General features: G+C 44.5%; 1 protein-coding gene across 1 annotated transcript in view; it reads left to right on the forward strand.

Moving 5' to 3' along the window:
* The first annotated feature begins 12,016 nt into the window (after positions 1–12,016).
* Positions 12,017–13,898, forward strand: part of HELB (DNA helicase B) — a 34,903-nt gene continuing 33,021 nt past the window's right edge. The window contains exon 1 of the mRNA XM_024208050.3: positions 12,017–12,250. Coding sequence (XP_024063818.2) covers positions 12,055–12,250 — 196 coding nt within the window. The 5' untranslated portion in view covers positions 12,017–12,054. The remainder of the gene's footprint in view (positions 12,251–13,898) is intronic.

The raw sequence follows: 13,898 nt of genomic DNA on the forward strand, positions 1-13,898 counted from the left end.
GAGCAGCGGGTATTCACCATCTCTGAAAATCAGGCACAGGGTGCCCAAAAACGGAGGTACTCAAAATTGGGACACTTTTAAATATGTGCTTTAGGCTCCCTGTCTATGAAATGGGGATAATATTCCCTTACCAGCCTGACGGGGCTTAAATGCAAACCACAATATTTTTATTGTTGTCTACAGGTATTAAAAAGCCAAGAGAAACCTCTGCCCTAAACTACATCCCAGGAACACCAATTCTGAGAATACAGGAATCAGACTTGTTGAAAATGACTTCATATTTGCAGCCCAACTTCTCATTCAAGAATGTACTTGTATATTCAAGCACATTCATCTCTCATTTACACAAAATAAATATGTAACTAAGTATTCCCAGGTGAAAATCATCTCGGGGCATTCATTTAAATGTGTCTATACAAAGCAGCCAAGTATTTCCATGTGGAAATTGCCTTAAGCAATTAATTTAGGTATGATTCTCTGTACCAGAGGCTCCTACCCTCTTCCCCTTTTATATGTCGTGTTTTTAGCCTGCCATCTAAAGGGACTAATCTATAAATTATCTGTAAGCTCAGTACAGAAAAACCTGCCATACCATGAAATTAGTTAAAATAAAACAAGGAAACCACTATTTCGAATACCGATGTATATATATCTTTTATGTCTGCTTTTAAGTCAAACATCTTTTTAAAATGGCCAATTCATTTAAATCTTTCTTTTTATACACATGGTATTCCTTTACATTACTCAGGCTTTAGTTTAGGCCAAAATGGAATTTGGTAAATCAGTATACTTTGTCTTTATATTTATGAAATGCACCTGTCACGTGTTCTAGGCACATGTACAAAAACACATAATTTAATACAACAAAGTGACACTCAGAAGACTCCAGCATTTTCTGCATCATCACCTATTCCGTTTGGATCCCCTTAATCTGTTCCTTCAAGCAAAAGCCTGTGTATCAGTGTGTGATGTTTTGGGGTTCACTCAGGCCAGTAAGGGGTTAGGTCACTGTCTTGTTTCTTGTGGCTGTGCAGCTTTGGTCCCAAGCTCTGACCTCAGCAGCCTGCCAGCAGCCCACAAACCTTACTGTGGCTTTGCCCAACCTGATTACTCCTTGCAGACTGCCCTTCGACCCCTTTCAGCCCCAAATTTTCCCCAAAATCAGCCTACTGCAGGAACAGTCCCTCTCACTAGACCTTCACAGACAAAGTGTTAGGTTTGCTGCCTTTACAGAGACAGTAAAATACTCCAACCTGTCAGCTTTCTAGAAGCACCTACTTTACTGAACATACACAGCACTGATGATTTATAATGAAAGCCACACAAGTTTGTTAACAAAAGACCATGGATGAAGTGATACCAAGTAAAAGAGAGAAAGGCAGAGATGGCTACAAGCAAATAAAAGTGAAAACACATCTAAAAGTCTTAAACTTAATCTAGCAAGATGCAGGTTTTGTTCAGGCTGTTTTCTCTCAATGACAGCTGGTTTCCAGCTTTTACTGGCCAGCATGGTCAGAACCCATCATAGAGATCAAATCACTTGGTTTCTTTGTCTCCTGAGGCTAGGTCTACACTACAGTGGGGGTCCGACCTAAGATACGCAACTTCAGCTACGTGAATACCGTAGCTGAAGTTGCGTATTTTAGGTCGACTTACCTGGCTGTGAGGACGGGGGAAAGTCGACTGCTGCCGCGCTGCCGTCGACTCCGCTGCCGCCTCTTGCCGCGGTGGATTTCCGGAGTCGACGGCAGAGCGATCAGGGATCGATTTTATCGCGTCTTCACTAGACGCGATAAGTCGATCCCAGAAAATCGATTGCCTGCCGCCGGACCCTCCGGTAAGTGTAGATGTACCCTAAGGTAAAAGATAAAGATAGAGTCTCTCTTTGTTCCTCATATTCCCAAAGGGATGTCTTTGTTTTAGGACTTGTCTACACTACAGAGTTTTGGCGATGCAAGTTATGCCAATGGACAGCCACTACTATAATTAAACCACTGTTGCATGTCCACACTATGCTCCTTGTGTTGGTCCAGCGCATCACGCAGCTCTTTCATCAACACAGAGAGCAGTGCAATATGGGTAGCTATCTGGAAACGGCGAACTGTGGCCACTGGGAGCTGCGAGCGGCCATACCTGTGGACGCTCAGGTAAACAAAGCATCTCATGGCCCGCCAGAGGCTTACCCTGAACAAGCCATGAACCAAGTTTGGGAACCCCTGCAGTAGAGGGACAGTGGAGCCTGCGTAGGCTAACAGGGGTATGCTTTTGTTACCCCTGGCTGGTGGAGTCAGGGAGCTGATCCATGGCGGGCACAGACAAGGCTTCCACACAGGGTAGCTGGTGGTGAGGTGCCTCACAGCCCTGGAACCCGTGGGAGGCATCACACTTTTGATTAAAAAATTAGCACTCCAGAATATCAATAAAGCACACGTTAAATGGATTTAACTGGCTAACTGACTGATCTCAAAAAGTAGTTATCAGTGGGGAATCATCAGTGAATATGAGTGTTTTTAGAGGGGTTCCGTGGGGATCGGTATCAGGCCCAACGCTATTCAACTTTTCATCAGTGACCAGAAATAAATATAAAATCACTGCTGATAAAATTTGAGGATGACACCAAAAATGGGTGTACAGTAGTGGTAAATAACAATGAGGATGGGGCAGTCATACAGAACCAGCTGGATCACTTGGTAAACTGGATTCAAATAAATTGTGTTTTATATAGCCAAACACAAAGTTATGGTCATACCTACAAAATGCAGAACTGTATCCTGGGAAACAGTGACTCTGAAAGGGATTTAGGGGTCATCATAGACAAGCCACTCAATGTGAGCTCTCAGTTTGACACTGCAGCAAAAAGGTACAATGCAATTCTTGGATGTTGTCACCATGCCTCAGGGGGTCCCAGCTGAGGATGCCAAATTCAGAACAGACTGCTGAGAAATAGGACAGACTCACCACACCAGTAACAAAAGTAAACTTCTGTATCGCCACATTGCTCAACAAGAAGCTAAAATGCAGTTTCCCTAGGTATTCCAGCCCCTGGCCCACTACCCAGACACTGGACTTTATGATGAGTGGTTACTGAAAAACAATTTAATCAGACATAGGGTCCTCCCAATTCCAAGAGATCAGCCACTTAGCCAGGTCAATATATAACTCACATCTTACCCAATAATCATGCTAATGACAACCGTTAGTAACTAAAAACTTAAGGTTTAACAATAAAAGAAAAGAAGGGAGTTACAAATGGTTAATAGATCATATACATACAAGTAACAAAGAGTCCTGTGGCACCTTATAGACTAACAAATGTATTGGAGCATAAGCTTTCGTGGGTGAATACCCACTTTGTATGCTCCAATACATTTGTTAGTCTATAAGGTGCCACAGGACTCTTTGTTGCTTTTTACAGATCCAGACTAACACGGCTTCCCCTCTGATACTTGATACATACAAATGATTTTCAGTGTTCATAGATCAGGATCATAGCAGTGATGGAATAAACTGCTAGCTTGCAGAAGTCTCTCTGGAATTACCCAAACAGATTGGGGGTCATCAGTCCTTGTTAGAGCTTCCTTGTTAGAAATCCAGTCCAGAGAAATGAAGACAAAATGGAGATGTCTCAGTTGCCTTTTTATATCCTCTGCCATGTGCACGGAAATTTACTGTCCCAAACAAAGCCCATAGTCCCTCTTTGTGGAAAGTTACTGGGCCAAGATGGAGTCCAGGTTCACATGAGCATATCACATGTCCTTACATGGCTTGTGACTCACAAGGGGTGGCCATTGGCCCTTTGGGGTCTGAGGCATCCACAGGCAGACCTACCGGGACAAGTTTCTTCTACGACCCATTGTTAGAGTGAAGTGTCCTTAATGGGCTATCAACACATAGATTTGTTGATGGCCTTGATGTAAATCCTATCTGGTGGGCGTTACCCAGGAATATAACATATGTATAAGACACAAGTATATAGCCAATATTTGTAACTTTAGATACAAAGATGATACATGGATTTAACCAGAATAATCATATTTGATAAACTGTAACTTTTCCATTGACACCTTACATGATATACTTTGTAAGAGTTGTTGCAGCTGTATAACAGTGATCATACCAACGATATAAATTGTCCGACCTCTACCTCTCTGGGGTTGGAGAAGTGTAACATCTGAAGTAGGGGATTTCTCATCGGAGCTATGCCATCAGCAATGAAGGCTGGCCTCAAATATCGCCTTGGGCATTATGCGAGGTGGACAGGTCCAACGAGAACCCTGAAAATGATGGCTAACACAGTCGGAAAAGATGCAGGGCAGCAGCTGTGCCCAGCTACCCGAGGTGAAGGAATTCGCCAAGAAAGACTCAGTGGCTTGGGTCACATAGTGTGAAGCCAGTACTGGTAGATCAGGAAAAGCGTTGTGTTACTGCACCTCTGTCTCATCCCAGTGGGACAAGGGGGCGGGGGGGCATGGATCAGCGTTCACGTCGTACTCACCGTCAGTACTCGTCCCAAGCTGAGGAACCTAATGATCCAATCAGCAGACCAAATTCGGTGATGAATCCTGGTCAATTGCCACCTGAGGCATGTTGCGCATACACTAAGAAGTGGGACAAGGTATTCTTTGGGACAATTGTTCGCTCTTGCTTTTGATCAACACGAATAACTTAGTGCTCAGCACCAGGGTTAAAGCCACTGCTCCACTATCAGCTGCAAATGGCCTGCTGATGTCATCTTCCCCCCATGCACTTGTGATGAGCATAAGCTAAAGTCCCCCTGGACACATCTGCAGGATACTGTGACAATGTATTCAATCATTGCTGGCATTTCCGCCAATCCATCAAAATTGCAACCATGAATATTGCAACTCTTTACAGGCATGGTCATCAGGTCGCTGTCTCATGCAAAATGGACCATCCTGGGATATCAGTTGCAGGCCTAACAGGAAGCAAGGCTGATAGGTCATGGATGCCATAAGGTGGGAGATTCATTACTTCCAATCCTGCTGGAAAGGCATAACAAGTGGGGTTCCGCAGGGTCTGTTTTGGGACCAGCTCTGTTCAATATCTTCATTAACAACTTAGATATTGGCATAGAAAGTACGCTTATTAAGTTTGCAGATGATACCAAACTGGGAGGGATTGCAACTGCTTTGGAGGACAGGGTCATAATTCAAAATGATCTGGACAAATTGGAGAAATGGTCTGAGGTAAACAGGATGAAGTTTAACAAAGACAAATGCAAAGTGCTCCACTTAGGAAGGAACAATCAGTTTGACACATACAGAATGGGAACAGACTGTCTAGGAAGGAGTACGGCAGAAAGGGATCTAGGGGTTATAGTGGACCATAAGCTAAATATGAGTCAACAGTGTGATGCTGTTGCAAAAAAAGCAAACATGATTCTGGGATGTATTAACAGGTGTGTTGTGAGCAAGACACGATAAGTCATTCTTCCGCTCTACTCTGCGCTGGTTAGGCCTCAACTGGAGTATTGTGTCCAGTTCTGGGCACCACATTTCAAGAAAGATGTGGAGAAATTGGAGAGGGTCCAGAGAAGAGCAACAAGAATGATTAAAGGTCTTGAGAACATGACCTATGAAGGAAGGCTGAAAGAATTGGGTTTGTTTAGTTTGGAAAAGAGAAGACTGAGAGGGGACATGATAGCAGTTTTCAGGTATCTAAAAGGGTGTCATAAGGAGGAGGGAGAAAACTTGTTCACCTTAGCCTCTAAGGATAGAACAAGAAGCAATGCGCTTAAACTGCAGCAAGGGAGGTTTAGGTTGGACATTAGGAAAAAGTTCCTAACCGTCAGGGTGGTTAAACACTAGAATAATTTGCCTAGGGAGGTTGTGGAATCTCCATCTCTGGAGATATTTAAGAGTAGGTTAGATAAATGTCTATCAGGGATGGTCTAGACAGTATTTGGTCCTGCCATGAGGGCAGGGGACTGGACTCGATGATCTCTCGAGGTCCCTTCCAGTCCTAGAATCTATGAATCTATGAATCTGTATTCTGGTGGTCCCAATCACTTACATGGGGTGGCATTACTACTGTGAAGCAAGGCCAAGTCCTCCTTGATAACTTAGATACCAGGGTCTTCTCAACTACTTATTGCATGTCTTAAACATTGGCATGGTCACCTTGCTGTCATTTTAGTCTATCCGCCGACAGAAGAATTTGCTGATTTAGTCAAAGATCATTTCTACGATCAATTGGAATCTCTAGTACACATTGTCACTCCACAGGATAATCTTGTGATGCTAGGTGACCTAAATGCAGTTACTGCCCCCATTACCTGGCATGGACCAAGTTTTTGGTCATATCCCTTTAGTTTGACAAGGTGGGTGAGGGAATATCTTTTATTAGACTCTCTTCCCAAGCACGACCCTAGGGAGGGGCATGAATGGTCACATGCCCCTCTCCAGATGCCTGGGGGGGCACATTCCAGAGGGGGCAGGGGGAAGCTGTCCCTGTCCTGTCCTGCCCAGCTGTGCTCAGGTACGTGCCTGGATGAGAGTAGCCTGCCTGTCTGAGCTCACTGGAGTCGCTCTGCCTGCTGCTGCTGGTGAGTAAGAAGGGGTGCTTCTTTCTTGCAGTGACAGGGCAAAATGAGAGGGCTCAGGGGAGGGGGAAGGGGAGCAGGGAGGAAGGGGGGCCGCCGGGGATGATCATCATGGGGCCATGGGTGATGGGGGAGGCAGCATAGGCCAGGGCTGGGAGTCTGGTGGAGGGGTGGGGCAAGGAAGGAGCCCTCAGCATGTGGCCAGACTGGATGGGCGTCGGGGGGTGCAGGGGAGCAGCAGGGCCAGGGGCTAGCGATGGGGGGGTGTTTGGGGGAGGCAAAACCCATGGGGGAATGGGGGATTTCTGTGGGAGAGAGAGGTTTCTTGGCCTGGGTTCCTCCAGCCACACAGTAAGCTAGATGGAAATCCCTGATGTCCTTTTAGCAATGCACAGGATTCCTTTAAAGCCATAAGTGTAGGAAACAGGTATTTTACTTTAAATAAGACCTTGCCTGAGTCCCAAATGTTGCATGAGTGCAGAATCAGACTCATATTTCATGAAAGGAAACCAAACTTCTCCTATGATCTGGGCCAGCCTACTAGTAGCTGGTGAGCACTTAACACTCCAGTGCATCCTCCAAATGTTTGTTGTATGTTGATATGAAATTCAAAGTAGGGGAAGGATGGTCTTGTGGTTAAAACACTGGCTTCTCTTTATATGACCTAAATATTATTATTATTTTGCCACAGACTTCCTTTATGCGAGTCGCTTCATTTCTCTCTGCCTTAGTTTCCTTATCTGTAAAATGGGGATAATTCTTAGCTAAGAAGGGCATGTGATGATGAACTTGTCTGTGAAACTTTGGAAGAATGTGCTATAGAAGGACAAAGTATTTATTAAAATATTAAGGATGAGACTTTAAAGAATGGGTGCTTAAGTTAGGCACATAGGGCATTATCTTGCATCACTGAATTCAAGGATACCATTGCCGTTGATCTCAATAGGAACAGGATCAGAGCCCTAAATCCTTATTGAGGTTCCTAAGTAAGTGGCCCAGTTTTTCAAAGCACCCATCAGTTTCATTTTTGAAAAATTGCATCATGTATTTTGGCGCCTAACCGGGAACATATTTAAAGGGGGGAAAAGTCTTGATCTGTGTGTCTGGAGGTTATTGTCTTCTTTGAGGCAACGATTATTGCTCTTTGGGCATTTAAAAAAAATCTGCAACCAACACTTGTAGAACATTTAACAGCAATTGTCATGCAAGGGTATGGAACTGAGTAACTGACATGTGAGCGATATCAAGGTAACTTAGTGCAAGTTACTCATTCTTCCTTGACTATGAATACATTTTGCATTTGAGTCATGCTTGCTAAATTGTTATGAAAATGTACCAGCAGAGGCACAAATTCTACTAACCTGAACTTACAATATTTTAATAAAAGCAATATTTTACTTGCTTGTTTCCCCCCCAAAATGTGTTTACCATGCGTGCGTGGAGTTTTGCAAGGGAGAATCGAGTCAGACTATGGAAAATGCTTCAGGAATGAGTGCTGATTAAGTTAGCAGTTCCAGAGTTTTGTGACTGATAATGTGGCACTCCCTAAATTAGTAGATTAGGGCCCAATCCTTCAAACATTTCCACACATGTGCAACATTATTTACATAAGTAGTCTTACTGAAATCAATTAGAGTAGTGATGTGGAATGCAGCTAATGTTGGTACATTGATTACTTGTGAGTACTATTTGCAGTGTTTGTACAATATGGTTTCAATCCGAGGACCCAATACTGCACTTAATGGAGGAGTAAAATCTTTAGCAGAAGCTAGGAAGAAGACTCTGCTGTCTTCCTCTTTAACTGCAATATAGCAAGGTTTCTCCTGTGAGAAGTAGCTGCTTTGCCTGCTAGTTCATAACTACACTTAAGTGCCCTTACCACAACTCAGTTAAATTGTATAAAGTAGGTACACTATCACATTTTGATCTAATATGTATTTAAACACCCATATTTTAGCCAAGCTTTATACCAAAGATTTTGTTCATAATTCATGAAGTGATTTTATCTAGTCATATACCTAAGTGCATTCTATATTAACAGGAAAGAGAGCAGAACATTACTGCAGACAGCTCAGGGAAGACCTCCACTCACTGTGCAGCACAGGAGTTAAAAAGCAAACAAAATGTTAGGATACATATGGAATGGAGACTAAATGGAGAGTAAAATAATGCCAATGTATAAATCAATGGTATGCCCTCATCTGGAATACTATGCGAAGATCGGATCGGATAAGAATAAAGCAGAAATAGAGGGAATTCGGGCATGGGTGCTGTGATTGATCCAAGGCATGGATAAGTTCTGATATGTAAAGATATTGAAAAGACTGGCATGTTTACTAGAGAGATGTGCTAGGATTTTCAGAAGAGCCCCAGGAGTTAGGTGCCCAACTCCCATTGAACTTCAATGGGATTTCAAGTGTCTAACTCAGGGGTCCCCAATGTGGTGCCGGGGGCGTCTAAGTGCGCCCACGTACTGACCAGCGGACGAGCATCCACCGAAATGCTGCCGAATTTCGACAGCATTTCGGCGGCGACACCTCTGGATGACGCAGCTTCTCGGCGGCATTTTGGCAGATGCTCGTCCACCGCCACGGTCCTCCATGGCTCGTTGTCTGGCATCCGCCAGACAAAAAAGGTTGGGGACCACTGGTCTAACTTTCCGAGGCTCCTATGAAAATCCTAGCTAAGATGAATGAGAGAGGACCTGATAAATGTGTAGAAAACAATGGATGGTACAGAGTGGGAACTTCTGTTCACCCTGTCTCACACTGTGGGAACAAGGGGATATTAAATGAAATCGAAAGGCAAATTCAAATCTTGTAAAGGGAATTATATTTTCATACAATGGAGAACTAGCTTGTGGAAAGTATCAGGGGGGTAGCCGTGTTAGTCTGGATCTGTAAAAAGGTGCCACAGGACTCTCTGTAGCTTGTGGAACTCACTGCGATTTTCATTGAGGCCAGAAGCTGAGAAGGAGTCCAAATATGATTAGACATTTATAGATACTAAGAATATCCAAGTTATAATAGTAATTATATATTAAAAGAAATACCCTGAGGGATATAAACCCTTAACATGCTGCAGGGCATAAGATAATCTATACTATTGGGGAATAGGAGTAAACTTTCCCTGGGGCACCTTATACTATAACTAACTACTGCAGGGTTTCTTGAACTTTGTTCTGAAGCATCTGGTACTGCTCACTGTTGATGACAGAATACTGGACGAGGTTGACTGCTATTCTAATCCAGTCTGGTAATTTGGCAATTCCTATATTTCTGTGTTCCTGTTATTAGAAACAAGTATGACAGATTTTTGGAGTCCATCTAGATTTAAAATTGAGGGTGTTCAGTTATATATATATATATATATATACATATAAAATAGCCATTAAATTAACCCTATTCAATATGAATTCTCTAACCAACTTACACATTAAAAATAAAGCAAAACAAAATAAAAAAAATTAAAATCTTAGTAAACTAAGCAGCATCTGTTGTTCATCTTGTTAAACTGGAGGCAGGGTCAGAAAAGGTGGGTAAATATGCATTTATTTTGTGGATTTCTAATAGTGCACAACAGTGCTGCAGTTAATTGTATGTTACCAGCTGCCTCATCATTCAGTTTATTTTTACTTTTTTTGCAAATGAAATATTCCTTTTATTACAGGTCAAAAACTCAGGTGTTAACGGGACATTCATAGTTAACAGCAGGCTACATCTTTCTATATAGTTCAAGTGCGTTGCTCACTTTTTTAAGGTATGGGTCCTCAACCTCATTATAGACTCACCCTACTAGTATGAAGAAATATAGGCCTATAATATTTAATTATGGTTTGATGCACTCTTGTGTTCTGTGTATGACAGAGCCATTGAGCTTCCTTATGCTACACAAAACAGTTCTGTGCACTCGAGTTCTCTTGTGCATCTAGCTATCCCTACCAATTAACAGGAGGATAGACTGAACATGAGAGTTACTTCAGACCTGAGCTCAGTAGGCTCTCCCAGTGTCTTGTTTGATCTCAGGAGCTCTAAAGAATAATTTTTCAGTCCTGGGTGGTGTTCCATGAATGCCTGTCAGCTTTATTTTGCTCTTGTCAAAGCATCTGTTATAGGGGTACAAATATGTGGTAATTGTTCCAACTTAAAAATAAACCATACAAATTCCTCCTCCTACTAACAGCAGGGAGTATCTCTGCAGACATTTTCCCACCAGATGTTCTTTTTAGGTATTTCTATATCTGAGGGAGAACACAATTTCCCAAATAGGGAGAGACAGGAATAAATTACTTTTGTGTCCCCTGCTTGTGAATGGACCAGACCACTTGCAGCGATTCTGGAAACATACTTTCTCCTGGGGTCTTTCTGGAGCACAAACTGCTTGATCGATAATGATTTGTCAAGTTTCCAGTATATATGAAAGATCTAAGGTTGGCTGTAGAGTAATATTTCCTGAAAGCAGGGTTGCAAAAGTGCTTACACTTTTTATTAAGATGGCCACCATCCAAGTCCTGCTTTACCCCAGGGTTGTGACAGTCAGTCTGGAATTCCCTACGGGGCTAGGAATCCTGCATTCCTCTCCAGGTGGGCAGAAATGTAGAATCACAGCTAAAGGCACAATGTCTACTTGAAAAAGCACATTTCTGTCTGAAAATGTTGTACAAGCTAACGAGTAGGATTACAAAAACCCAAGAGATTAGTGGGGGTGGAGGGGGAGGAAGAGTCTCCTCTACTTTTTTTCAGTTTCTTCAGTTTTATGTATTGATGGCACTTTGTGTATAGTCAGTTTCACAGTGTTCCTGTAAGGTCTGTTAGAGCTAAATTTGGGCCCTGCTGCAAGCACCATGCATGGGGCAATGCAATACCACCATAACCTTTATTATAAGCAGTTACTAGTCACCTATGTCTCTCCTCAACAGGAGCTGGTCCAATAAAAGATATTCGCTCACCCACCTTATTGCTCTCCAATAGCCTGGGCCCAACAGACTACAGCAAAGCTTTAAATAGCTTGTGCGGTGGTGCTGCAGTTTTACAGAGCAGCCCCAACAGCGTGGCTAGGCCTTGGCTGCGAGCTCTAGTAACAGGCTACTCGCCTCCCAGCCTGGTTTCCTCCTCACACTACAGCTACTGTTGTTGTTGGGTAAAGAGTAAGGAAAGCCAGACCGCGCCAGGCCAGCAGTTCAGTGGCGGGTGCGGCGCCCAGCTCGGCCGGGGAAGCGCAGCCAGCACACAGCTGCGCCCCTAAGGCGGGCAATACCACGGGACGGGGACAGTGACTGAGCCCTGGGCCCCACCCCGCGGAGGGGAGTGGCTGGCGGGGCCCGGGGCTGAAAGAGGCGGAAGGGCCTGGGCTGCTGGAGAAGCGGGGACGGGGTTCAGCGGCTGGACGCGCGGCCCCTCAGTGCCGGCTGGCTGGGCCCGCCCAGGAGGCGGCGGCGGCGGCGCTGCGGGGAGGAGCCGTCCGCCCCCAGCGGCCGGGCCCAGCGAGGAAACATGGCCCAGGCCCGCGGGAGGACGCGGCCCGTGAGCGAGCTGTGGGGGGTGTTGCTGCCGGCGAAGGGCAGGGAGGCGGAGGTTGAGGAGGAGCAGGACGACCCGCACCCCGATCCCGACTCGCTCTTCTTGGACGCCTCCGAGCTGTGCAGCAGCGGGCGGGTGCTCCGGGCTTCCCTCCCCGCGCGCCGAAAGGGTGAGGAGCGGCGCGCCAGGGCAGGGAGACCCCTCCCCGCCAGCCCGCCTCCCTCCTGCCCACGGGGAGGGGGGACACGGCCCGTCTCGTCCCTCCATCCCCTAGCTGGTCCCTCATGGGCTCGAGTGTCAGGCAGTGCCTCGGGGGGGCTGGCAGGGAGGGTTTTGCTGTGCATTTCAGTGACACATTTACCCAACTTCCTGCTCTTCCTCAGTGCCAGCGCTGGGGCATCTTCCTTTTCCCTCAGCCCAGTGTTTTCCCCAGGACTTGAAATGGGTGGTGGTAGTTCAAAAATATGGATGGGGGCGGGGGGGGGGGGGAAAGTGAAGACTGATGAGGGGTGAGACCAGTGGCGTAGCCAGGTTCTAACATCAGGGGGAGCGAACACATTAAAAAAAGACACCATCCGACATATCAAATTACTAATTACATACTTTTAAATTTGTTATACATATTTATTTTGTACTTAAAATAAAAACACAAGAATGATCCAGCCACGGAAGGGTTTGCACAGCTGGCATTTCGCAGGAGAACTTTAGAGTATACTTAGATATACTTAGGATTCTAGAAAGTAAATGACAGAATACAGTAGTTTATAATTATCACAGGTTTAAAAAAAATACTGGCCATTTTTTCCAGTTACTAATTTCATTTTAAAATCAATCGATGAAATGCACTTTATTTATAATAGATCGTAATACTAAAGTCACCAAAAAGGAATGACAAATACAAGTTTTATGAGAATTGGTGAGCAAAGATCACATAGCTCTTTGGGGTTGGACAAAGCAGTAATTTCCCTTAAAGTAGCTTTATTCATGGGTTGTTGTTTTTTTAAACCAAAGACATCTCTATGACACAGGTTGGCAGTCTAACGTTTTTGAAACACTGAGTACTGAAAGTTAGGGTTTTTAACCAATTTAAGCTGTGTACACACTCACTCTCTCTCTCTTCCCCCCCCCCCTTCCTCCCCCCTCCATCTGCTTAATTTGTGCAAGGGTTTGCCAAGGCCGACTCCCAGCACCTGTAGGCTTGGCAATTCATAGCCTTGGTACCTTTGGGCTTGCTGCATCAGTTATGAAAGTAAAAAAATTGCTTGAGACCTGGCACCTTTCATTGTGAATTAAGCACTGATCTAGCGACATTTATTATTCTTTTTAGAGCCTCACCTCGTAGAGGCCTGTGAGTATGTGAGAATCTCAGGTATCATTAACAACAACAAATACAAGATACTAGCCCTCATGGGAGAGGGGCAAAGCTGGAAAACAGGAACTCTAAAAGCTCAAAAACCAGAAGGCAAATAAAAAGAACCCCAATTGTATTATATTTTAAAATCTCATGATTTTTAAGCCAATCTTGGGATATTTGGGGGCTTGCCTTATGATTTTTTGAGTGCTTGGCATTAGCACTCGTAAGGGAATCACCTGGTTTTCAAGGCCATCCAGGATATATCCCTATGAAAAATCGAGGACAAAGGTTATTGTTGGGAGACCTGGCACCATAAGACATAGTGTGGTAAGTCACAGGCACTGCTCAGAAACCAGGAAAGGTGAAATCCTGCCCCTTCCCCTATTGAAGTCAAGGGCAAACCCCACATTGATCAGCATAGAGACAGGCTCCCCCCAAGCGCTGGAGCTGGTCAAACGCTTGA

The sequence above is a fragment of the Terrapene carolina genome, unplaced genomic scaffold (genome assembly GCF_002925995.2).
Source record: "Terrapene carolina triunguis isolate 2854851 unplaced genomic scaffold, T_m_triunguis-2.0 Scaffold68, whole genome shotgun sequence".
Classification (NCBI taxonomy): Eukaryota; Metazoa; Chordata; order Testudines; family Emydidae; genus Terrapene; species Terrapene triunguis.